Source organism: Apus apus, chromosome 1, assembly GCF_020740795.1.
Source record: "Apus apus isolate bApuApu2 chromosome 1, bApuApu2.pri.cur, whole genome shotgun sequence".
NCBI lineage: Eukaryota > Metazoa > Chordata > Aves > Apodiformes > Apodidae > Apus > Apus apus.
In genome coordinates this window covers 171,242,136-171,266,816 of record NC_067282.1, presented here as the reverse complement: position 1 = coordinate 171,266,816, position 24,681 = coordinate 171,242,136, and the positions used below count along the sequence as shown (strand labels likewise).

General features: G+C 35.5%; 1 protein-coding gene across 1 annotated transcript in view; it reads left to right on the top strand.

Moving 5' to 3' along the window:
* Window positions 1-24,269, top strand: part of XPOT (exportin for tRNA) — a 28,256-nt gene extending 3,987 nt beyond the window's left edge. Inside the window, exons 3-25 of the mRNA XM_051611631.1 lie at window positions 1,641-1,723; window positions 2,824-2,880; window positions 4,370-4,439; window positions 5,614-5,832; window positions 6,411-6,595; window positions 7,072-7,240; window positions 8,536-8,772; window positions 9,104-9,142; window positions 12,402-12,464; window positions 13,436-13,560; window positions 14,374-14,518; window positions 14,673-14,792; window positions 14,981-15,075; window positions 15,843-15,912; window positions 16,356-16,594; window positions 17,097-17,382; window positions 19,149-19,338; window positions 20,558-20,674; window positions 20,760-20,875; window positions 21,375-21,422; window positions 22,009-22,080; window positions 23,147-23,203; window positions 23,697-24,269. Of these exons, the coding sequence (XP_051467591.1) occupies window positions 1,641-1,723; window positions 2,824-2,880; window positions 4,370-4,439; window positions 5,614-5,832; window positions 6,411-6,595; window positions 7,072-7,240; window positions 8,536-8,772; window positions 9,104-9,142; window positions 12,402-12,464; window positions 13,436-13,560; window positions 14,374-14,518; window positions 14,673-14,792; window positions 14,981-15,075; window positions 15,843-15,912; window positions 16,356-16,594; window positions 17,097-17,382; window positions 19,149-19,338; window positions 20,558-20,674; window positions 20,760-20,875; window positions 21,375-21,422; window positions 22,009-22,080; window positions 23,147-23,203; window positions 23,697-23,723 (2,829 nt within the window). The 3' untranslated portion in view covers window positions 23,724-24,269. The remainder of the gene's footprint in view (window positions 1-1,640; window positions 1,724-2,823; window positions 2,881-4,369; window positions 4,440-5,613; window positions 5,833-6,410; window positions 6,596-7,071; window positions 7,241-8,535; window positions 8,773-9,103; window positions 9,143-12,401; window positions 12,465-13,435; window positions 13,561-14,373; window positions 14,519-14,672; window positions 14,793-14,980; window positions 15,076-15,842; window positions 15,913-16,355; window positions 16,595-17,096; window positions 17,383-19,148; window positions 19,339-20,557; window positions 20,675-20,759; window positions 20,876-21,374; window positions 21,423-22,008; window positions 22,081-23,146; window positions 23,204-23,696) is intronic.
* The last annotated feature ends 412 nt before the right edge of the window (window positions 24,270-24,681 follow it).

Here is a 24,681-nt window from a genome sequence, read left to right as displayed (position 1 = left end):
AAGTAATGTTGCAAGCATGTAAGCTGAAGGTCATGTGTTGCTTACTGTGTTAAATTACACTTAACATGCAGAGAATTGCTATTTTTTTCTGGGCTTTTTAATTCCTTTCGAATCTTTGCACTTGTTCCTCAGCTCCTTATGTTGGTTCCCATAGGATGATAAGCAGCCACTGAAAACAGTGAGTTGCTTGCAATTGCCCTTTTAATTCTTAGCTGTGGGACTTTTTTATTTATTTGAATGGATTACCTACCTTTAGTGTCTTTTAATGAAATGTGTGTTTTTAACTAGTGAAGCTTGTATTACCATACAGTTTAAGAAAGAAACCATGGTAAGTGGAGAACAGTTTCTTCATCAGAAAGAGTTGTTCCTGTGAAAAGATATTACACTAAATTTCATGAGTAAATCTTTCTGCTTACTGATGGATTATCAATTATCAGATTGATTCAACTGTCTACAAGATAACCTCCAGTAAAGTCTTTTATAAATGAGGATGTTAATACATTGGGTTTGTGTTCATAGAACAAATCCTAGAATGTGCAAGAAAGTTAAAAATGTAGTTTAATGCAACTTAGTATTGCTAAACACCCTGTTAAATAGGTTGGTTCTGGGTATTTGTCCTTTTTAAAGGATGGATAGAAATAATTTTATGGTTTGGTTAATAGAATTATCAATAAAATTTCAAATTTTTAAATTTATTGACCTTTTAACTATGCAGTATGTATAATTTTGCAATACTTGAGTAAAAGGTGACTTACCTTTTCACTAATCATGTAAGATGTAACATAAAAAGCAAGTATCAAACTACTTACAGGAAAACAGTTCAGTATAAGAAAATTACCTGTACTGTCAGCAGGAGGTGAATTCTTGTTTTAAGAATTTATTTCAATTTGCTAAATAATTACTTTGGGAATGTATTTGGTGAATGGAAATGGTTACTATCTAATGCAAAGAAACTAACCCAACATCCAAAAAAACCCCCTTGAAACATACATTCATAAAATTGAAATAATATCGTTAATGTAGTATCTGTTTCAAAATGTACTGTGTTGTGTAATAGGCTACATTAAATCTTAAAACACTTAGATAAAGTTATCTGTTGTCAGAATCTATTTAGAAATTCTAACAAGCAACTTGTTTGGTAGTTTTTTCCAGTCTCTATAATAGATGGATATACTGGCAGTTGTCAGGTGATCAATGTTTGAATGTTTCTTGAGCTTGAGGTGTTGAATGCAGCCAAATTGGTGGAACAAAAATAGTGAGTTGTTCTCAGTAAAAAACATAAATCACTTTCTCAGTAGAATTTGTGGAAGGAATTCTAACTTGGATGTGACCTTCCACTGATATAGAAAGGTCCTGAGCAACCCTGTCTCCAGAGGTCCCTCCTAACCTCAGCATTTCTGATTCTATGACTTTTACATTCAAGTAACAAAACTCGTAGAATGTAAAGTGGAAATTGGTGCCTATGATTGAAGAAACATTCGTGCATTACGGTGGTTAGGGAACCAGATAAATACTTGGGTGTGTCCAAATACTGTTTATTTTGAAGGAGAGCTGTTTAAATGTGAGTCCAGGTGTGAAAGAGGTGTCTTTTCTTCTGATTGGTTCTTTTTTTTAAATGAAACTTGCTTGGATGTTTGCAGGCACTAGCCTACTTTGAGCAGCTGAAGATATCTCAGGACGCTTGGCAAGTCTGTGCAGAAGCATTAGCTCAGAGTATATACAGGTAATGTAGATAAGAATCATTGCTTGTTTTCATTACTAGTATGTTTGTCTCTCGTTTTACTGCTTCAGCATAATAGATAAACTGTTAGCTGCTGAAAGTGAATATACCCTTCATGCTATTTTTAGTATAATAGTTGATCTGTAGCTTCTGTATAGTGCCTTTCAAGGAATAGCAATGTATAAATAAAACTCCACATTAATTTATTAGTCTGAAGAGCATTGGTTTCTGATATCCAGGGAAAAAAAGAATGAGTTCTAGTGCTGTCTTTTTGGCAGGAGCAGAGTACTGAAAACTTCACATTGTGAGGCTATAGGCTTTATGTGTAGTAATCTCAAGTAGTTCCTTGCCCCTAATCTTTGCAGTAGGCCTTCCCAGTGTTTCAAGATGTGAAGTGTGTAGTCACCAATATTTTTGCACAAAGTTGTGTGTTTACAGCTCAAATACTAGGTTGTTGTTGTATCACAGAATAATTCAGGTTGGAAGGAAACTGAAGGATGTATACCTCTCAAATAACAATAGTGATTTATAGAAGGCTTTTTTATAAATAATTTATCACAACTTCTGACTTCAACAGAGTATGCAGTAATAAAATAACAAAAGACTTCAAAACTGTTTCAAGTAAATAATGATTCTTAGAATTTTTAGATAAGATAAAAAACTTGTGTGGCTTATATGGCATGTGGAAGGTCACTTTCTAATCTATACCTCTTTAGTTCTGCTCCTTAAGACTCAATGTATAACTTGCAGTTAATGTACTAATGGACCCCAGATGTATTATTGAAGCCTGCCAGATTTTTGTAAAAGCAGGATATAATAGGTATTGTAGTTTTGTATGTTCAATACTGAAATCAAGGCATAACAAATTGGCAGTTATATTACAATGTCAAACATCAATATTAGTTTCACAGTTACTCATTTTTACCAAATGAACTGCTCAAGTATTTGTCATTTTTGCTTTGAAGTAATAGCAGAAGCGTTTTTCACTGGTGCATAGGAACTCTAGATTTGTCAAAGAGAAAACTTGGTGGTAATTGAATTTTTTCTTCCCAGAGAAGTGTACCATGTTGTGACCAGTAACATAATTTTATTTTCTTTTTTAGTGATGATCACATCAAGTTCTTCTGTTTTCAAGTTTTGGAACATCAAATTAAATTCAAGTGAGTAATCTTTCTTGACACCTGCTATATACATCCTTTCAATTTTTCCTCTATTCTCCTTGCAAATAAACTGAAATTGGTATCTGTCATCTTGGTGTGGTTGATGAGGTGGCTTTAATCTGATTCAGAGGACTTTCTTCTATTTCTTCACCTTTTCCTGGGAGAGGAATAGTTGGGTTTTGAGCAGCATGCTCTGCTTAGCTCGTCTAACACCGATGTATGATGCAATGCAGACCAAATTACCAAGGAGAGCTTGAAACTTACTTAGCCAATCTTTCATGGAGATTCAGGCCTTACTCTGTACTCTTGACTGATTTTTGCAGAAGGAGAGTACTGTGAGCAGCAATACAGAGTCCTGGACTTCAGACAAAGCCCTATTCATTCAGTAACCATAGCAGAGACATTAAGAGAAAGTAGTCTTTTCACTGTGTGGTGTTTTCATAGAATCATAGTTTTAGGAAAAAAATACTTTGAAATAACGTTTCATTGTATGGAACTATATTTTTTCCCGCTTTGGACTCCTCTGGTCAGTACTTAAATGCCATGGCAGAGACATCTGCCTCTTGGAATATCATTGTGACAAGTTGCAATACACTGAATATGTGGGTCAGGTTTCAGATAGGAGTATGATACATTTAGCAACTGATTTTCACAGGTCTTTAATTTTTTTTCCTCTGAGACATGACTTTCTGTGGTTTTTAATTACCTGATTTTACCTCATTGTTCACCTTCTTCTGCTTGTTCCTGTAGTCTGCTTCCTGCAGTGTGTTTTCTCTTGTTTTGCTGCTGCTTATTTTCTTTGAGTGTTTTCAGTTGGGTTGCTTTTTTCTTCTCCATAATCAATACTTAACTTGTGACAGGAACACAGGAGTCACATTCAGCAGCCATTCCTGTTAGTTACTGTACCAAAGCTACAGCTAGCTCTATTGCAAGGAAAATGTTCTCATCTTAGCTAATCCTGGGAAGGAACATGTTGTATGGGGTAGTATTTGAGGTGAGCTGGTTATAATGTCAAATTTTGCCCTGATTATATGTATGATGTAAAGCAGAAGTATTTTGTTGCTTTGTGTTTTGACATATGTCTGATAATAAATGTACTGTAGGTCAAATATGTGAAGGACTTCCTTGTGCTTCCTTGTGTCTTTAGTGTGTAGCAAGCAAGTTTAAGCATATAAAGATGTCTCCTCATTCTCCTCATTGCTCAGGGTCATAAGTCCTGTCTCTGATAGAGAAGCCTTACTGCAAAATGTCAAGCTCCTACTCAGTAGCAGGCAGTAGTGACTCAAAATAAATCTATTTATTTGGACAAAGTGTTTTTCCTTATTTTTAGGTCTTTCATTCAGAATTTTAACATGCAAATAGCTGTGTAAATTCGTTTTCTAGGAACCTTTCATGTATGTGAACATGCAGTATTATGTGCAATATTAATAGAGTTTTTGTCTTACTTAATGAAGTAGTTGTAATTTGATCTCATTGTGCTTTGTTTCAGATACTCTGAACTTACTGAAGTCCAGCAGCAACTAATTAGGGAAACACTCATAACATGGCTGCAAGCACAGGTAAGTCCCTTCATAGGTGCTTATTAGTAGACTAACGGAAGGCATTGACTGTGGGCTAAATGTTTAGTCTGTCATTTGAGTTTCAAGGTGGCTTCCTGATGATACTGGTATCTGATGGTTAAAAGCTTTTAAAATGCTACAGTTCATTAGAAATTCTTTCAATCAGATGTTCTAAAGAATTCTCTGCTTGAACTTACTTCTAGATATAAAACTCTTTCATCTGATAATGATTGTTTTAATCAGTTGTGCATGAAATAAGAAATATTAAAGGTTTCTCTTTAGAGAGGTATGATCCAGGTTCCTGATATTTGAGTGTCTGGGAGAGGAGCAGTAATTCTGGCCTAACTCCAGTCTACTTAGAATGCTAGCAGATGTTCATGCCTGAATAGCATTGCTCCTCTGTTAATACTATGGCAGAGTGTTGGCTACTCTTTCTTGATGAATTAGTTACTGTAGCTGAACACGTGCTGTCAGGTGGACCTGTCACAAGTTTGCATTCAGCAGCACCATCAAGTGGGCTGATTGAAGTCTTTGCCTATACCTGCCTTTATTTATTCCACTTCTGCACTGTAAATTAACGTAATTGCTTTGTAGAAAGCTAAACAGTAGGAAATGGAATATAAGACAACTTGAAAAAGAGCAGATCACTGTGAAATTGATTGAATTGCTTTCAATTTTTCTATGTGGCAAGCTGTTGCATTTAGGAGGAGCTTATGGAAAAGGAGAGGGAAGGAGAGAGAGAGCTTTCTCCCAATGAGCTTAGATTTATAAACTTCCTTAGGCACAAACTAGCTACAAGAGACTCTATCTGGAAGTTCTTATTTACTCCTTCCTCCAAACAAATAAACTAGCTTTTAGTCTTTGAATAGTACTCTTACTGTCTTAGTGCTGAATGAAAGGCTTAGGACTATATCACCCAGAAAGAGTATTTTCCCTGTTTCATTACAGTTTAGCTAAGTTTTCTTCAAAATCCTTGGAAAGATAAGGCTTTTTATTTATATTTGTCAGGAAGAGAGGTAGTATGTTAGTCGCTATACAGAGATCAACAAGCATATATGATTCTTCTCTAATTTAGTAAGAATATACAGATAAAATATCTTGTTGATCAACAAGCATATATGATTCTACTCTAATTTAATAAGAATATACAAATAAAATATCTTGTTTCTACCAGATGCTGAACCCCCAGCCTGAGAAGACTTTTATTCGCAACAAAGCAGCACAAGTCTTTGCATTACTTTTTGTTACTGAATATCTCACAAAATGGCCCAAGTTTTTTTTTGATATTCTATCAGTAGTTGACCTTAATCCACGAGGTGTGGATATGTACCTCAGGATCCTGATGGCTGTTGATGCTGAGCTGGTAGACCGGGATGTTGTTCATACATCAGAGGCAAGTTATTATTTTACATTAATATTTGCTTTAAACTTTCAAAAAGGTCTCTTACTTTAAATAGAACATCAGACATGGAGAGATGGTTTTTTTTCTTATGGCAACTCTGCCTTAGAGACATTAGGTGGTTTAGATCTAGAAGCCACATGTACTTTAATGCTTTTTCTGATTTCATACTTCTCAGTTAATGTATTTTTTTCTTGAAGAGGTAGTAAACAAAAACTAATGGACTGAGTTAGCCAACTTAATGTTAGACTGACTCATTCTAAAATGTTAATTTTTCCCAGTGCCTGTTTTAAGGAGTCCTAACATCAAAAATCCATTTAATGATCTAGAGAACTTTCCCCTTTTTCTGCCTTCCTTCAGTGTTTGGGCATTGTAGTAGAAAAAAGGAGTGAAAACTAGGATATTTTGGTTTTATTTCTTACAAGAAAAAAAAAAATTACTCTTTGGGTTTCTGATTGAGTTACTTATCTTGCTAGGACAAGTAGTGTCTGGTAGTGGAACGAGAAATGGTACTAAATTTACTACATGCTAACCCATGACAAGAGTGATTTATCCTTTTTCTGTATTGATAGGAGGCTCGTAGAAACACCTTATTAAAAGATACTATGAGGGAACAATGCATTCCAAGTTTGGTGGAATCGTGGTACCAAATCTTACAAAACTATCAATATAATAACTCAGAGTTGACATGTCAGTGCCTTGAAGTAGTTGGAGCTTATGTATCCTGGATAGATTTGAGCCTGATAGCCAATGAAAGGTAAGGTTTTTTTGAGGGCATATCTTTGCAAAAGTAACCTCAATAGTGTGCTGACTGTATTTTTATGAAACAGAATTAAAACTAACATTTGAAAAAGAACTTTTAATTGCATACGAATCTTGTGAGTTTTCATTTTTTAGTAGTGTGATTGACTTTGCAAGCCAAGCTGATACAATGGTCAAAATAAACACTAGTGTTTTCTAGGTTCTCCTTCAAATTTATAAAATGCTGGGTTTAGTCAGTACAATAGACTGTCTTCTAAAAAGACAGTCTGAAGACAGTAAAGCTTATAAGACACTTGTAAGACAGAAGTTTCATAAGACTTAAAAGTTTTATAAAACTTAGAACTTATAAAACTTTATAAGACAGTAAAACTGTCTTACAAAAATAAAACATTGTAAATATGCATGTAAATAATATAAAGCTTCTGTAAGATGCTACTGTGTACCTATAAAAATAAACTTTTTTCTTTGAAGGTTTATAAATATGCTGCTAGGTCACATGTCTGTGGAAGTTCTCCGGGAAGAAGCCTGTGATTGTTTGTTTGAAATTGTAAATAAGGGAATGGACCCGATCGATAAAACAAAATTAGTTGAATCTTTATGTCAAGTATTGCAGTCTGCTGGCCTCTTCAGTATTGATCAGGTTTGTATATTGATCTTTACAATAGGAATGAGTCATAGGTTTTCTGCAGTTCTTAAGCAAATAGACAGAAAACTGTAAAAGTCCACCAATCAAGGAGAATTAGTTGTGCTTCTGCATCAAAGCTAAACACTTATTACACTTCTCTGATACTTGAATTAAGTTTGTTACTAGTATCATTTATTAATTTAAAACACACTGCATTATGGTTGTCTTCAGCATTTGTTTTTCATTTTAGAAGCAGGGTAGCTCCTCTGTTCCTCCCCTAAAATGTGCGCTGTTAATGCTGCTTCTGTGTTTCATTGCCTTGAATCTTCTCTTTTGAATGATTCCCTAATAGGTATTGTAGCCAAGATAGAGTTGTTTTAGTGTGAGACATTAGGTCAGCTGTGCGTAATTAGGTTGGGCAAAGAATTTTCTTAGGGCATGTATGCTGGTTTGAGTGTTTGCACAATCAGATGTGAGGCTTGAAATTCTTATCTATAAGCTGGAAAAATATACCTACCAACCAAACATGCATTCCCTGACAGTTCAAATGTTCAAGCAACAGCTGTTTACTGCCTCCCATGGAGAAAGAGGAACCAGTCCTTATGAAGCTGTAGTTCTTAGATTGCAAAGCCATTCTCTCCTAATTTTGAAGCCTTTTTCAAATTTGTTTTCCTACTAGAATGCAGAGAATATGCATTCACCAATTTGGGAGGTATTTCTCTAAAAATCTTACCTCAGTCTCTCTGAGACTGCTGTTATTTTTCTGCTTTTGTACTGTTATGTCAGGGAGCAAAGCATCTGTTTGGGGTCTTACTGGTCTAGGGGTATTTCTCAATTCTGATCAATGTATTTCTGCAAAAGCAAGCCATAAATATTTAATATTAACTCACTCTTACAGGCAGTACTGAAAGTTACTCGTTATCAGTATTACTGAAGTGAGCTACAGCTGTTAATTCTTTGAAGTTTTCCCATAAAAAGATTTTCCTCTTATACACATTAAAATTTATGGTAGGTATGTGCTTCTGCTTTTATTTTGAACATGCTTCTTGCTGTAAAGTAAAGAGAAACTAATCTGAAGAGATGAAGCAAGCTACTGTTGTGTAATGGAGGACAGCCAAATCTGGCATTGGTTTAATTTTTCTCTCTCCATTCCCTGGAGAAAGCAAACTAGACTATTGTACTTTCCATCTAGGAGACAGATGTTGGGTTTACTACTTCTACGTACTGTACATGGATAGTACAGTATATAAGCTCATACCTTTTGAACATGAACTCTACTAGTATTTTTAATTTAATGTCTTTTCTTGCAGGAAGATGATGTGGATTTTCTGGCCAGATTTTCTAAGTTGGTCAATGGGATGGGGCAAGCATTAATAGCTAGTTGGACTAAACTGGTAAAAAATGGTGATATGAAGAGTGCTCAAGACACTCTGCAAGCTATTGAAGCAAAAGTGGCCCTAATGTTGCAGCTGTTAATTCATGAAGATGATGACATCTCATCTAATATCATTGGCTTTTGCTATGACTACCTTCACATCTTGAAACAAGTAAATACATCTGGCTTCAATTTAACATCGGTTTTTGAGAGATGATTGTTTGATTTTTAGTGGCAATTTAGTGGCAGTCTCATACTATGTGCAAGCTGACTTGTAAAATAGTTGTAAAATAGTTGTTTTGACTAATAAGCATTTAGTAGCTTTAGTGGCTATTTTTATTGTATTGTTTAGAAATCTAAGGGAATTGGGTTAAATCTTGCATTAAGTGGTAGGCAGGCTTGCAGATCGTATGGCTGCTAAAAAAAGCAAGCCTGTCTTTTCCCATTAGAAGTAATAAATGAGTTACTGTATAAAAAAATAACACTTGAAATTTATTTTACAGCTTTCTGCGCTTTCAGACCAACAAAAAGCTAACGTGGAGGTAAGTCTTACTTTTACTAGAGATTTTCTTTCAAGAACACATTGGGTCAGAATTTTGCATTTTGCTGAAACAAATGTTTTATTTATATGCCTTAAAATGTCTGTGTGACAATAATTAGAAGACTTAAGGACAGTATGTTCCATCTTCTGCTAAGTAACCGTTTCTTTAAATAGTAAACCTGTATTGAATTGGGCATGAAGATGAAAGCTATTTTAGAGCTCGTCTTCCCAAGCAACCCCATAGCACATGTTGGTTAGCTCCTTTACAGTATGTACAGTTGACAGAACATGGATGTACTAATTCAGATGTTGAACTGGTTAGATTGGTGCAAGTATTTTGTAAGTCCATACAGCTGACAGCTGTAATTCTTTTTCCTTTATAAAGAAAGCTGAATTCTGTACCTTTTCTAGCATGAAAACTTGAATTGGAATATCTGGGGTCTAGATTATCTTCATCTGGTTTTGTCTAATGTCTGTTTAATTTGGATGAGGTAGCACAATAAGAGAAGTTTGGTAAAATCACTGAATCTTTTTTGTTACTATGTCTCTTTTGTTCTTGTAACTGGAGCAAGCCAAATTTCTACTGCAGTGCACTTCAGACACGTTTAACATTTGAATGTGTTACTGTCCCAAAATCTGTTATTTTGATAAACTTGCTATCAAGCTGAAGAGCTTTGTATTATAATTATTTCTTAATTTTACTAAGCACTTCTTGAGGATATGTGTTAAACTGAGAAGCGGTCTTACCAGTCTTTCTTCTTTCATCCAACTCTCATAATAAGAAAGTATTTGGAAGTATTCTGAATCTTATTTTTGCCTATCTTAAGCTTTAAATTGTGCACTTAGCAGCATTCTTTTCAAGTTTTGCACATCAGAAGTTCTTGCTTTCAACTTGTTTGAACAGGGAAGAAGGGGATTGTGTTTATTGTGTCTTTGAAGTCCCAAAGTTTTTTCTCATCAGCAGGATCCCATTTTTAATTCTTTAAACAACAGGTGTTTGTAAGCATTTCTGGCTATAACCATGTCAAATTAATGTTTTGCTATTATTTTAATTCTTTAAAGTCACTTCTTACAGAGAAGCAGAGACTTACCACAGATGCTGACGCTTGGTGTCAATAGAAAGCCTGATCACGTTCTTGCTCTTCCTGAAAGTATTACAAGTTTCTGTTTCTGCAAGATAACCAAGATTTTACTCTGTAACCTAGGTTTAATTCATTGGCCCCTTTTGGTGCTAAAGAAAGAAAAAATTTGCATTTAGAAGGCAAAATATGTAATCGTGATTAATTTGTAAAGTGTTTGTTGCTTTTTGTAAGTTTACCTTGGGCCCTTGTTTCTTGTCTGAAACACTTGGCTACCCACGTTCAGAACATCCAGGGCTGGAAGAGAATTGCAAAGTGCTAATGAAGTTCTTGTTGATGTGATCAACATTTTCATTTGCTGTAGTTATAATAAAAGCTGTTGGTTACTGAATTTAACCAATATGGGGGGTGAAAAGACACCTGGTAGTAGGTATAGAGATGAGATGCTCTGTGATGCTGATGAAATACCTGTTATAAATCTACTGAGTCTTCTCCAATATTCAGTTAACTCTTCCCTTGTATTAGGTATATTTATATGTCCTGCCCAATCACATATTGCTGCTTAATGTTCTCTTGAAGTTCCAACACAGATACAAAAATGGTCTGCCTCAGATTCAGTTTTAATTATTCAGAATAGCTTTCTGTCCATTTGGAATATTTACATCTAATACCAGTTTTTGTAGGTTTCCCAGAACAAATTGTTGAACTGAAGGGAAATTTTAACACGTAGATTTTTTTAAACACTTGTTTCCGTTAGTTATGTGTGTCTGTCCAGTTTCAATCTGTCCTGGAAAGCATGAATGGAATTGGATACTCCGTGTATTTTAAGCAAGTTCTATAAACCTGAACTAGGAAATGCTTAGTAAGATCAAAGTGATACATCTGAAGTTTGAGACTTCAGTAGATACAAGAACCAGTCTCTATTCCTGTTTTAGGACTTCCCAGCAGTCCCTACTAAGGTGAAATTGCACATCAGTGCTCTAACTGATCTAACAACTTGATGCTGATGAAAAGGGAAAACTTTGCTTTTCTTATTCCTGTTTGCTGTTCCTGGCTCTTAGTCTTGGATTCTTTGCTGAACAATTTCATCTTATTAACTTGTAATAAAAAAAACCCTCCAAACATTTCAAGGATTTTGAGCTATTAGGGATGTTAGTGTTACAGGTAAGCTTGCTGTCACTGTTTGACTCAGTTTGACAACAATGGTCTCAGTCCCCTCCCACCCAGGTAGGGAAGGAGAGAGAATTAGGAGAGATGCTCTGGATTGAAAACTAGACTACACAGCTTTAATTAAACACAAATGATAAAAGAAAATATATACAATTATATACAAATATGTTCAGGGTATGTGCAAACCCCTATTGCCCTCTCCCCTGCCCCCAGCAACTCCCACAGCACTCTCCATAGCTGTGAACAGTCCCAAAGAATTCCGGAGCTGCTGCTGGAGAGAGCACAGAGTGATGAGAGTCAGGAGAGCTGGAGCCTGGGGGTCGATGGATGGAGTCCTCCTTGGATGCTGGCCATGGATGGAAGAGAAGGGAAGAAGAAACAGGAAGGAAGTTGTCTTCTGTGATCTCTGAGCTTACGTAGATATATGGAATGGAAGATCTCTGGACAATTTTGCTGTCTGTCTAACTCAGCCTCCTACAGGGAGGTCATAGATCTCCCCATCGTGTCTGAGCTGGCAGAGTAAAGGTGTGACCTTGAAGACCCAGCAGTTAGAAAAACATTTCCAGCTGTTATCAGCCCAAGCTGGGACACTTTGCTACTAGTTAAAAGAAAGCTTACTGAAGGAAAAAAAAAAGTGAGTAAAAGGAAAAATAGCTTCATCCTGGCTCAAACCAGGACACTTACCTGCCCCTTTAAAATAGGATCTTGGACAACCTTTTTAGCTTCCTCTGCATAGTTCAGTCGTTTTAATTTCTGTTTTCAATGTGAATGAACAGCACAGATTACAAGCAGGAAATAAAGCCAAATAATACTATCTGAGACTGAGACCTCCAAGTCATCTATACTGTGTGTCTGAAATGGCATCTGTGTATTATTTGGGTATAATCTTATCTTTTTTAATTTGGACTGCTACTTCTGCTACATGTCTGAAAATAATAATCAAATGGGATTTTAACTGTTGCTTGTTACCAATTGTCTGCTTCTACATTTACAGTTCTGTTTTTATCGTAGGCAATCATGTTGGCTGTTATGAAGAAGTTGACGTATGATGAAGAATATAATTTTGAAAATGAGGTATTGTGTTACATGAATAAACAGACAAATGCAACTTAAATTACATGTAGTAAAACTTGCTCATGCTTATAAAATTCCTATTTTTCATAGAATAAGGATTTTAGGGCAGGAAGCAAAGGTCAGTAGGATGAATTTTTGTCCTGTATGGAAAGCTTTTTTAACCTTTAGGCATGTCTGTGTAGGACAAAACAACATAGTGAAGGGCTGTCCAAGCCAGTTCAGTTAACAGTATTTCTGGCTGCATTTGTGCAGAACTGTTCCTAGACAAATACAGCTGTGCTGTAGCTACACATAGCCATTAAGATGGCTTGTTTAGCTTGAGTTTGCATGGTTCCACCCATCACTTCTGTCTTGCAAAAAGATTTTAGAAGCAACTGTGTAATGACACTAGATGCTGCTCAGCCTACTTCAGATGGTCAAAGCTCTGCAGAAATAAACTACAGAAGGCAAAAGGTCTTTGATTACGCTTTCCTCACATGCTTACATCTCTGTCAGCCAGCAGTAATGATTGAGTGTTAGACTTACTTTTGCTCTGCGCTATTAAGAGAGCTATAGTCTTAAAAAGATTAATTTAAACGTATGCATTCTGTCATGAATGTTTCTGTCAGTTTAACTTTAAAATGAAGTTAGATGCTGAGAACATCTTTGAGGAGTGAGTCAGTTTTCAAGAATTAGGTCAATAAGGCTCTGCGAAAGCATTTTCTTTCTTGTACTTTTGGCTAGTTTTCAGTTTGGAAAGCCTTTTTCATATGTTTCTGGACTGAATGCAGTGGATCTCATCTTATTTAGCCAGCCAAAAAAGGAGCCTGCTGTTATGTCACAACAGCATAGGCTGAATATTTTTTATTCTCTGATCGTGGTATACTGTTCTTGTGTGTACACATTTTTGGTTTAGGTGTAATTGTTTAAAACCATTGTGGATGGATTTAAACACAAAAATATGGACTTCACTTGACATGAATGTTTTGTAGGGTGAAGATGAAGCAATGTTTGTGGAGTACAGAAAACAATTGAAACTGTTGCTGGACAGACTTGCTCAGGTCTCACCAGAGTTGCTGTTGGCATCTGTCCGCAGAGTTTTTAACACTACACTTCAGTAAGTTATGTTTTTTAACTTGTTTACTCAATGCCCTTGGCTTTTTTTGCTTTTTATAACTTTCAGAGTTTGTAATGAACATGTGTCATGTAGGAAAGGAAAGCTAACTGATAGAATGAGCTTGTTAAAACTTCATTATAAATATACTTTATGTAAATCTTTTATTCAGCTGCTTAGAAAGAAAAGCTTTATTTTTGTAACTTTAAATGGCAGCTATTTTTTTTTCCTATAGATGTCTCTTGATCTTTGTAATTTACCAGCACAGCAACCTCAAGAAAATGCTTATGAGATGTGGCAAATAATTTTATGTGCTACTGCTATGAGAAAACCAATTTTGGATAGGGAAAATAAACAAAAGAAGTATTTTTTATGAAAAGAGCAGAACCAATCGTAGGAAATATGCATGTGAATAAAGAAACATTATTACCAGTTGGTTGGCAAGAACAATTGTGTGTATACAAACAGGAATCTAGTATTGTTGGTGGCTTCCTTGTACTTTGTGCAAGTGAAACTGAACGGCTTGTTTCTGTGTAATAGTAGGTGGTTTTGTACCTAAATAAGCACTTCAAGATAACTGTAGCTTTCAAGTTGAAACTAGTAAAAGAAAATTGATAGGAAGAGGTGCTGTGTTTGTGGATAAAGACTTCCAGAAGCAACCTGAAGTACTGTCTAGCTCTTGTTTTTCTTGGTTCAAATCTGCTCTTTTTATGCTGTGCATTGGAAGAAGGCTCAAAAGAAAATGCTAACATGGTAAAACTGTGATTATTTTATAAGTTACTGCAGACTAACATGATTGTCATATTCTTTCTGTAGGAACTGGCAGACTACACGATTTATGGAAGTAGAAGTAGCAATAAGGCTGCTGTATATGTTGGCTGAAGCTCTTCCTGTATCTCATGGTGCTCACTTCTCTGGTGATGTTACAAAAGCTACTGCTTTACAAGACATGATGAGAACGGTAAGCATGTGTTGTGGGAGCTGATTAAAAATGCTAATAAAGACTGGAATGTTGCAGTTCAAATGCCTCATCTTAATTACCAACACATCACCTACGTTGTAGTTTGGTGTTATAAATGAGTAAAGTACTAACCGGCTTATCCTTTTATTTGTAGCTGGTGACTTCTGGTGTTAGTGCCTATCAACACACATCAGTGACCCTGGAATTCTTTGAAACGGTGGTTAGATATGAAAAATTCTTTGCTGTTGAACCTCAGCACATTCCAGCTGTTCTAGTAAGTTTAATCCCAATTTACATTTTCAACTAGATAAGGTCTTTAGAACTTATCTTGGGAAATTTTCTTAATTTCTGAAGGTTACTGAAGAAGCTGGTGTCTTAAATTGTTGAACTACTCTACTAGCTTTTTCCCGTCCTTACTTTGTTTAGGGATTTTAAGACTGAGATGTACTTTCTTGATTGCAGATGGCATTTTTAGATCAGCGTGGTCTTCGCCATACAAGTCCCAAAGTACGAAGTCGAACAGCTTATCTCTTTTCCAGATTTGTCAAGTCTCTTAAGTGAGTAGAGCTGTTTCATATGTATCCAAATTGCACTGAATTTACTGTACGTGGCCCTTTTATGTATCACAGTTGTAACAGAAACAGGCTGGGCTTCAAATGGACTGCAGTGAAGTAATATCAAAACAGTGCTCTAGCAAGGTTATCCTATTGTGTAATATTAAGGTAGCAGTGGAAAATTAATCACAGGACAAATAACTGGAATACATATGCTTAGCTTATTTTAATTAGATAAACATTGTAAATGTCTGTCCTGCTTTTCTCCTGTGAGCAGAGCTGAGAGTGAGTGGATCTGGAGACTCCCAAGAGTAGCTCTTCCTTGTCTCTGACCAAATTCTGAGTATTTATAGAATTTATACTGATGTTTACTCAGTGTATTAGAGCCCTTCAAACAGTCCTGTCCTGTTGATCTTATTTCACAGGCATGTATTTAATGTAGAGGCAGGAGAAGCTCCAAGATGATTCAGATGTCAGAAGGATCCCATTTTTCAGCTGTTAATGAAAATATTTCACTCAGATGGGTGAGGTTATTTATGCATGTTTAAAAAAAAAAAAAGAGGGAAAGAAAGGAATGTTTGTTTCCCCCACGACAATATATTTGACCTACCACAAGCACCATATCCGCAAACCAGATTTTTCCTCAACCATACTTCGATATTTAAAGGGGAGTTCAATATTGAGAAGATAGTTTAGTGTCTAGCTTTACAGGAACCCTTTAAAAATCCATGTGTTTCTAATTAGTCTTATGTATTTGTGTTTTACTTCAGTAAGCAAATGAATCCATTTATTGAAGATGTTCTGAATAGAATACAAGACCTGCTGGAACTTTCTCCTCCTGTGAGTATTTAAAGCAGGTTTTTTTAATAAATAAGGTTTGCATTCACTCACTGGTATGCTTGAAGACTTACTGAATTGTTAACTGAGCACACAAACATTTAAATACAAATAATTGTCCTGCCTTTTTGGTGTGAGATCACTCGCATGCTTGCATGTGTACCTAATTTTAATACACTTGCTTCTGTGGGGTTTTGGGAGTATAGGCTAGAGATGGGTGCATTTAGAAGGCTTTCTGTCTGAATTGTATAAAAATAGTTGTTCCTTCAACTGTTTTCACCTGTACTTGATGCTTCTACTTAAGTAGGAGGAGAATAAAACCATTGTAAATATACTATAGAGATTACTTAGGCATGATTAAAGAAAGAGTAGTGTCTTTAAACTTTGAGGAGACAACTTTTGATAAAGGACATTTAGTGAATTATGCCTGTTATCTTCCATTTTAGGAAAATGGTTACCAGGCTCTGTTAAGCAGTGATGACCAACTTTTCATTTATGAAACAGCTGGAGTATTGATAGTTAACAGCGAATACTCTGCAGAAAGAAAACAAGTTCTAATGAGGAATTTGTTGACTCCACTGATGGAGAAGTTCAAAGTATTGTTAGAAAAACTGATGATGGCACAAGATGAGGACAGACAGATGGCACTGGCTGACTGTCTCAATCATGCTGTTGGGTTTGCTAGGTAGGTACAGCACAGTGACTCTGTGTGTTTCTGGTTTGAGTAAAAGGGAATTATAAAGGATTTAATGGGAGGAGGGGCCGAGCTTCTACCTGTGCTTTATTGACCTAGAAAATCATCAGTGGTTGTGGAATTTCTTATGGTAGCCCAGAAAATTAGTTAGGTCCCCTTAGAAAAGGCTACTGTGGATGAAGATACAGAGAATATTGAGGAAGTTAATAATGAACCAACATTTATTCCCTTCATCAATTAATTGTATGGAGCTGTTCTAATAATACATTGTTTGTAAATTGTTAGGCTTTAATTCTCCAAAAACTACCTAAGTGTAGTTGCTTCGTATCACATAATTTTGTTCATCATTTCCAGTGTTTGGCTCCCATTTTTTCATGACCTGTAATATTCTAGTTTAGTGCATGGGTTTTTTCAGCAAATGTTCTTCTCAGTGTTACTTCTTCATGGGATTGGAACGTGAGCTTATGTAAAACTTGTTGTATTGCTTTTACAGCCGAACCAGCAAGGCTTTCAGTAACAAGCAAACTGTAAAACAATGTGGCTGCTCAGAGGTTTATCTGGACTGCTTACAGACATTTTTGCCAGCTCTCAGTTGTCCATTGCAAAAGGAAGTTCTGAGAAGTGGTGTCCGCACTTTCCTTCACCGCATGATTATTTGCCTAGAGGAGGAAGTTCTTCCATTCATTCCTTCTGCCTCTGAACACATGCTTAAAGATTGTGAAGCAAAAGATCTTCAAGAATTCATTCCTCTTATAAATCAAATAACAGCAAAGTTTAAGGTACGATATTGCATAAGCTTTTGAGGGTCAAAGCATTGTTGCTGTTTGTTCTTCTCTGGTTCCAGAAAAATAGCCATGTGAACAAATAAGTATATTTCTAAGGCTGCTACTGGGAAACATATTCTTTAACCACAGTCATACATTGCTGAACTTGCTGTGATTAAATGGACATTTTTCTTCGATTAGTCTCAGAATTCTGTGTTGTTTCTAAATGTTTGGGCTTAGTATTTTAAAAAAAAATACTATTTGCAGCACAAAATTATTATTGACACAACTAACTTCATGCTGCACACCAAAGCTGGTATTACAAACTATGCAAGCTCCAAAATTAATTTTCTCATTTCTTATAATGAGAATTCCTGGAGATAGAGATGCAGAAATATCAGATGTGGGTGTAGAAATATTGATTTATAAGATCTTAATGCTGCTCTGTTACTTAAAAGAGTACACTGATGGTTAATGCATTTTTATTCAAAATATGTTGACAGATTTTAAATGGAGGCATGAGATACATAAGTGGGAGTAGGGCTGTCAATAAATTAGCTAGCAAAGGTTTTTGAAGTGTAGCCTTTGAGACCTTCCTGGTTTCAAACACTTAAAATGCAAAAGTCAATGAACTATTCAGAGTTAATAACCTGTTACTCATGGTTCATTCCCTGGAGCTGCCCCAAGAATATTGTGCTGTTATGAGACGGGGAAATTAATTGCTGTACAAGAAAGTTAAGAAGCCCTTTAAACAGACTTTTAGCAAAATGCAAAATTAAAATTACTAAAAGTGAGGAGATGTCCATTTTGTGAGCAGTAGATCAGAACCACAATGTACTTGTGTCAATCTAGCATGTCAACCTCTGCTTGGACTATTCCATCTGCAGAGCAGAGATAAGGAATCTTGAAAATGAAGTATTTCAGAGGTTGGGGAAGAAGACTCTTACTACTCTAGTGCTTTTCACAAGTTATGCTAAAAGCAAATCAAGATATCAGTCTGTGTAAGATGAGGAAGGTAAACAAAAAAAGTCCCATGAACAAGACTGGACAAATACTATGTTTGGGTGTAATGTTTAACTTGGTATGATACTACATCATTCTTATTGCAGTAGGTTAAAATAAAGATCCTAGCTTCAGTGGTTTCATCTTGAATACTTTCAAGCTACAATAAAGAGAAGATTAAAGATAAAATTGTGCTTAAGCATTATGAATGAACACCTGAGTTTCCTCTTTATGGAACTCCAGGGTGTGGCTGAATAGTACATATCTTCAGGTTTTCAATTCATATGTGTTCAACTAATTTAGTGCCCTTGCATATATTTCTCACTTCAAGCAGGACATAAATGATGATTATTCTGTAATGCCAGTAGTATTCCAGCTCAAGAAAACTTCTTCTTTAAATAGTCTTTAAAGACATGCTACAAAATATTGACTGCTGCCACTTTTAACATTTCTTAAAGATGCATTTTCTGTAACTACAGTAACTTCACAGTAGCCCCTCTTGGTATTTCAGGGAATTTGAAATTGTCTGTCTGAAAAGAAGGATGAGAAATCCCAAAAAAAGCTTCTGTTCCTACTCAGAATGAGAGGAGACTAGATATTTTTGTACAAAAGTCTTGAAATGGGTAGCTTATAAGTCAAGATATAGTAACATTCATGGTGACCCTGATGTTAACTTTGAAGGTGATTCAAGGCTGAGAATTGTAACAAGCCCTTATAGTTTTAATTTTGAAATGCTCAGTTTCTCTGTTTGACTTGATATCTTCTTCCAATCTCCACAGACACAGGTTTCACCCTTTCTGCAACAGATGTTTATGCCACTACTTCATGCTATTTTTGAAGTGTTGCTTCTTCCAGCAGAAGAAAATGACCAGTCTGCTGCTTTAGAAAAACAGATGTTACGGAGGAGTTACTTTGCTTTCCTGCAGACAGTAACTGGCAGTGGAATGAGTGAAGTCATAGCTAATCAAAGTAAGTTGTTCAGTTTCTCAAAGGATGGTTATTCTCATCTAAGTTTTATATACTAAAATGATCAGGCTAGTTCCTGTCAAGTATTATTAAGTATGTTAAGGTAGAATGGTCTAACGAAAATACACTATTCCACTTACCTGTTAAACAAGAATTTGCTTTTGTGAAATCCAGCCATAATATTTTTCATATTGATCTTTTCAGCTTATATGTGATCATTTTGTCTGTTAGGACAAGAATGGTGTGTAGTCCATCCTCATGCATCACTGTATTTGATTGGTGAATCAGAGATCATAAAACATACAGCAATGATCAAACTGGTTGGCAAGACCACTCATAGCTGCTCTTATTCATGGTGGTGTTTGTTTCCTGTAGGGCACATCAGTAACTTCTGCAGTTTTTTATTACTATCACCTGATCTTGTTATCTATAGTAGAGGGCATCATGCAACTTACGCGTGTAGTTACCAGGTTTTCCTCACCCTTAGTGGCCAAATGCAAATTAGTGTTTTTCATAGCAGGAATTTTAAGTCAAATATTGAGCTGCTTGATTATTTAAGTAATGATCTCAGTTTGTATATATGTCTGGGGACTTGAGAAGCTTTAAAGGGACTCCTCTGGTAGGTGGAGCTCAGAATTCCTTCTCCCCAGCCTAAAATGATGGTAATACCTGTGGGAAAGGAAAGGGTAGCATTAAGAAGTAGAGAGAGCTTTCTTCAAAGAAGCACTTGGTAGTTGTGGTGGGCCAAGAATTTTCTTAAGGAATCAAACAGAAATAAGCATAGGCACAGCACGGAAACTTTCAGTGTGATAAAAGTATCTTTCCATATATTGGAAGGTAAGCAAACTATTTCAGTGCTGCTGAGTTTTAATTAGCTACCAAGTTTGGGTAGAGAGAAGAAAACCTGTATTTTTAAGCAGGTCAAAGTAACCCCCTAACCTTTGTGTGTATTAAAGGCTGGAAGAGCCATTCAAATCTCAAAACCTGAAGGAAAAAAAAAGGCAAAAAAACCAACCAAACAAAAAAGCCAGTTGTAACTTAAATAAGAGTTGTCTTGCATCATAGGGGGAACTTCCCAAAAATATTAGAGATTCGTGCAAAAAAAGAACCATTTTGAAGTTGAAGCATCTCTTCCAGGTCAGTATTTATATAAAAAGTTTGAGAATACAGAAACATTTTAGGCTGCAAGTTCAAATGACAAGCTCGTTTTAATGTGTTTAAGGTGCAGAGAATGTGGAACGTGTGTTGTTCACTGTCATTCAAGGAGCAGTGGATTACCCAGATCCTATTGCACAGAAGACTTGTTTTATTATTCTTTCTAAGTTGGTGGAGCTTTGGGGTAAGACTGTCTTTCTGTAATTCCTTTGCAGCTGCTACTACCCATGAAGCAATAATAAAACATGGAATGTTATTTTTCCTTTCAGGAGGTAAAGATGGACCAGTAGGTTTTGCAGACTTCGTCTACAAACACATTGTTCCAGCATGTTTCTTAGCACCTTTGAAGCAAACGTTTGACTTAGCAGATGCCCAGACAGTACTGGTGTGTGTTATGGACTTTTTCTGTTTGTTTTCATCTTTTTGGGGCAGATTCAAGCTAAGAAACTTACAGTGGTTATTAGCATCAAAGAGCATCATCTCACAAATAAAATACCTTATGCTTTTTATTGAGGTACCTGGATGATTAATTATTGAATATTATGGTACTGTATTCTGTAGCTCACCTATGCTCAAAATCAAGCTAGAGAATTGCAAGTCTGAGTATTTAACATTGACCTATATTACTTATTAACTAATGTTCAGAAAAAGTGAATGCATACAGCTGGTAGTTCTTTAGTTCAATTTGGGTTCAGCTGTGGCAAATTTTTGTTTAGATTGGAACAAAAACTGGAAGGTGGAGGCTCAGTTAGCATTGTGTGAGGGGAAAATGATTGAATAATGGCATGGACTAGCCCGTGTTTTGGGCCTCAGTAGGTTCTTTGACTTTAAAAACTTAAGCAGTAGACCAATCAAACAGTCTAATGTTATGTGTTACATTACAGGCTTTATCAGAATGTGCAGTGACGTTAAAAACAATTCATCTCAGAAGGGTAAGCTTCATAATATTTTGCAGAGAATAACTCTTGCAGGTTTCTTTTTAGTGCTTTTATCAGTTTCTAAAAGTTAGATACTTACTAGGGTCAATTACTACTCTAAATATAAAATAATAGGATAACCATAATGCAGGATCCAGTAGTTCTACCTTTTGATAAATTACTGCAAAATATTAACTCTTCATTAAGGAGAAAATCTGCTCACTTGCTGATTCTGTATTTAATTGATCAATTGACATTATTCTGCTTTTCAGTATAATACTGATCTATAGATCATTACTGTGCTATAGTACAGTATAGCATAAACTGACATAAAAGAGAATCATAGAATCATCCTGGTTGGAAGGGATCTTGGAGATCATCAAATCCAGCCATAACCTATGTCCTCAATGTCAAGGTTCAGAAATCTTTTATTTTACTAATAGCTGAGAATGACGTTAACATTTGGTATCTGATATGTGTAATTTCTCTGTAAAATAGTCATGTAGACCACCTCTTTTTAAACTCTTCAATACAGTATAGAGCTATGACTTCCCATATGTATGAAAATACACTTGAACCAATTGTGTGCTCTTTTCTTTAGGGTCCTGAGTGCATTCAGTATCTTCAGCAAGAATATTTGCCTTCTTTGCAAGTAGCTCCTGAGATAATTCAGGTAGGAATCGCTAAAAGAACATAAATTAAATCCAGAGAGAGAAACTCTTCAAAATTGTAAATGTTAAATGGGAACAAAATTCATTCTGGCCAAGTTAGCCTCCTACTGTCCCTCAGTAAAACTTCTTCTGGTATGACGTATCAGAATAGGATTACTTTAGTGTAAGAAGTAAAGTTACTGCAAGAGTAACTTGCAATTCAAATATTAATTTGAGGAAAAAGTATCAGAATACTTAGAGTAATAACTCAAAATGTATAGAAAGTGTGATAATAAAGGCTGTATACAGAAATTTAAGCCACAGCACTGGCTCTACTGTCAAAAATTTTGTATAACAGTAAGTGTGGGACTTTGTGCACTTACTGTGGAGTAGGTTAAGAGGGTTGTCAAAAGTGAAACTTCACACCTGACCACTGTCTCAATGTTAAGCATTTCTAGCCATATGGTAAGCATTGCCATGAAGAAATTGTTAGATAAACACTGACAACTTAATTTCAAGTAATTTAGAGCTATCATAATTGGGTTTGCTACATTAGAGGACAGTTTTAGGCATTATAAGACTTGAACTGTTGAACTTTTAAGTGGCATTAAATATATTTAAGGGATCAAGTATTATCTCTTGCTGGAGCCCCAGTGCTTTCCAATCTAAGATTACAACTTTTTCAAGAGACAGACATGTTCTGCTGCAGTCTGGAGTCACTTAGTGAGTATACAATACTCAAGTGTAATTGTTAATCTGAAGTATTAATTTCAAAGCTACTGTAAGTTACTCGAAACGTTAAAGATTTATAATGTCCTTGATTGCAGTCTTCATAGAAAGTCCTGTTTCTGTTCAGCTAAAAGTGAATGTAATATTCTGTATCTAAAAATACAGTTTTTCATCCCAGAATGCACTTCGCCTGTCATAGTCTATTACAACTTTTTATCTGTAAGATGCTTTTCTTGGATGCACATTAGGGAAAATCCAAACTAATATCAATGGCTACGTATACAAGGTATTCTACAAGCTCCTAACATATCTCAGCTTGTCTTCTTACTTAAGTTATTCAGTATTTATTCTCTCTTACAGGAATTCTGTCAAGCACTTCAGCAGCCTGATGCTAAAGTTTTCAAAAATTACTTAAAGGTAAGGATTTTTTTTTTTCTTTAAATAGCTTTTAATTCCATTTGAACTTTGTCACATAATTCAGTCATGGTTGTGACATGAACTAAATTTAAATAAAGAATTATGTCATAATTTTTAGCTATAGGGAATCTCCATGTAGTAAAAGCAGTTATTTGGAAAGGAGCAAACAACCACAACAAACTGACATCTGTAGAATTGTCACTTATCCTCAGCACCTTGTTCATCTCCTCAATAGCTTCATATTCTCGTGGCTTATGTTTAATAGTTGAAGTAACAAAGTGATTCCATAACTGGAGTGGATGGGTCAGAATGCTAATTTTTGAGGGTGTGAGTGTAATCAAATAGCACAAGTCACATCCTTGAACTTAGTGCACTAACCAGTATTTTAAAAAAGGAAATGAGGTCTGTCAGATTAATCATCTTACACCTCAACCATTCCCTGTCTTGTATTTCCTTTGTCTTAAAATGTTTTTTTAAAATACGTTTTTAACAGGTATTCTTCCAGAGAGCGAAGCCCTAAGGAAAATACTGGAATCTCATGTACCTGTTTCCATAATCTAGAACTCTGGTTGTTAATTTATAAAAATGCTAACTCTTGTGCCATTCAAACTGGTTTTGTTTTTAATAAATGTTGCTTTGTGCTTTCATCAGTACATATTTCAGCCTTTTGCAAAAAAGAGAAATGCAAATCCCCCATCTATGTCTCAGACATGAAGGTATGTGTCAACAATGAAAAACTATCTGTATACCTACACAAACTTTTATTATGTATAGGATGACTTAAGCTTATGCTGTAACATGTACAGCGGTGAGATGACACTTATTTTTGAAATTAAATGTAAAAATCCCTTCAGACCACAGCAATGGTTATTAAAATGTGTACATTTTTGATACTGAGTAAAATGTTTTCATAACACAGAATGCATTTGTTCATGTATGGTGACATGAAAATAAAACAATCAAAGTCATTCTTGTAGATAGTCATTTCATTGAAGTCTTAATGATAAAATATATATATACTTCCTATAAAACAGATTGGTTTAATAAATGATTTCATTTAAAAGTAGCACCTGGATCTATGTTTTTTTAATAAAAAAATAAAATTTTATCCAGTTAAACTTTAAGTCTTTTTGAATCTTTTGATTTGAATCTTCAGAAGTTCCAGCATTCTTTAACCTTCTGGCTGTTACACTTGAATAGAACCTGGCAGTTTTCCTGATGCTTGGATAATAAATTGTATTGGAGTCTTGCAGTAGTGTCAATGGTCTGTATATACAGAGATTTTAGTAGAGTGTTGCTCCTTCTGTCCAAAACTGTATTGGTCAGTTTGTTTCTTTGCTTTTTTTAAAAAATGTTGTGACATTAGTTTTCGTAGCTGTTTCATAGGGGCAGGGGGAAGCATAGTAGTTTTCCCATGCATGAGATGTAATGTCCATAGTAAAAAGCTGTCTCACTTCTAGCATAATCAGATGAATGTT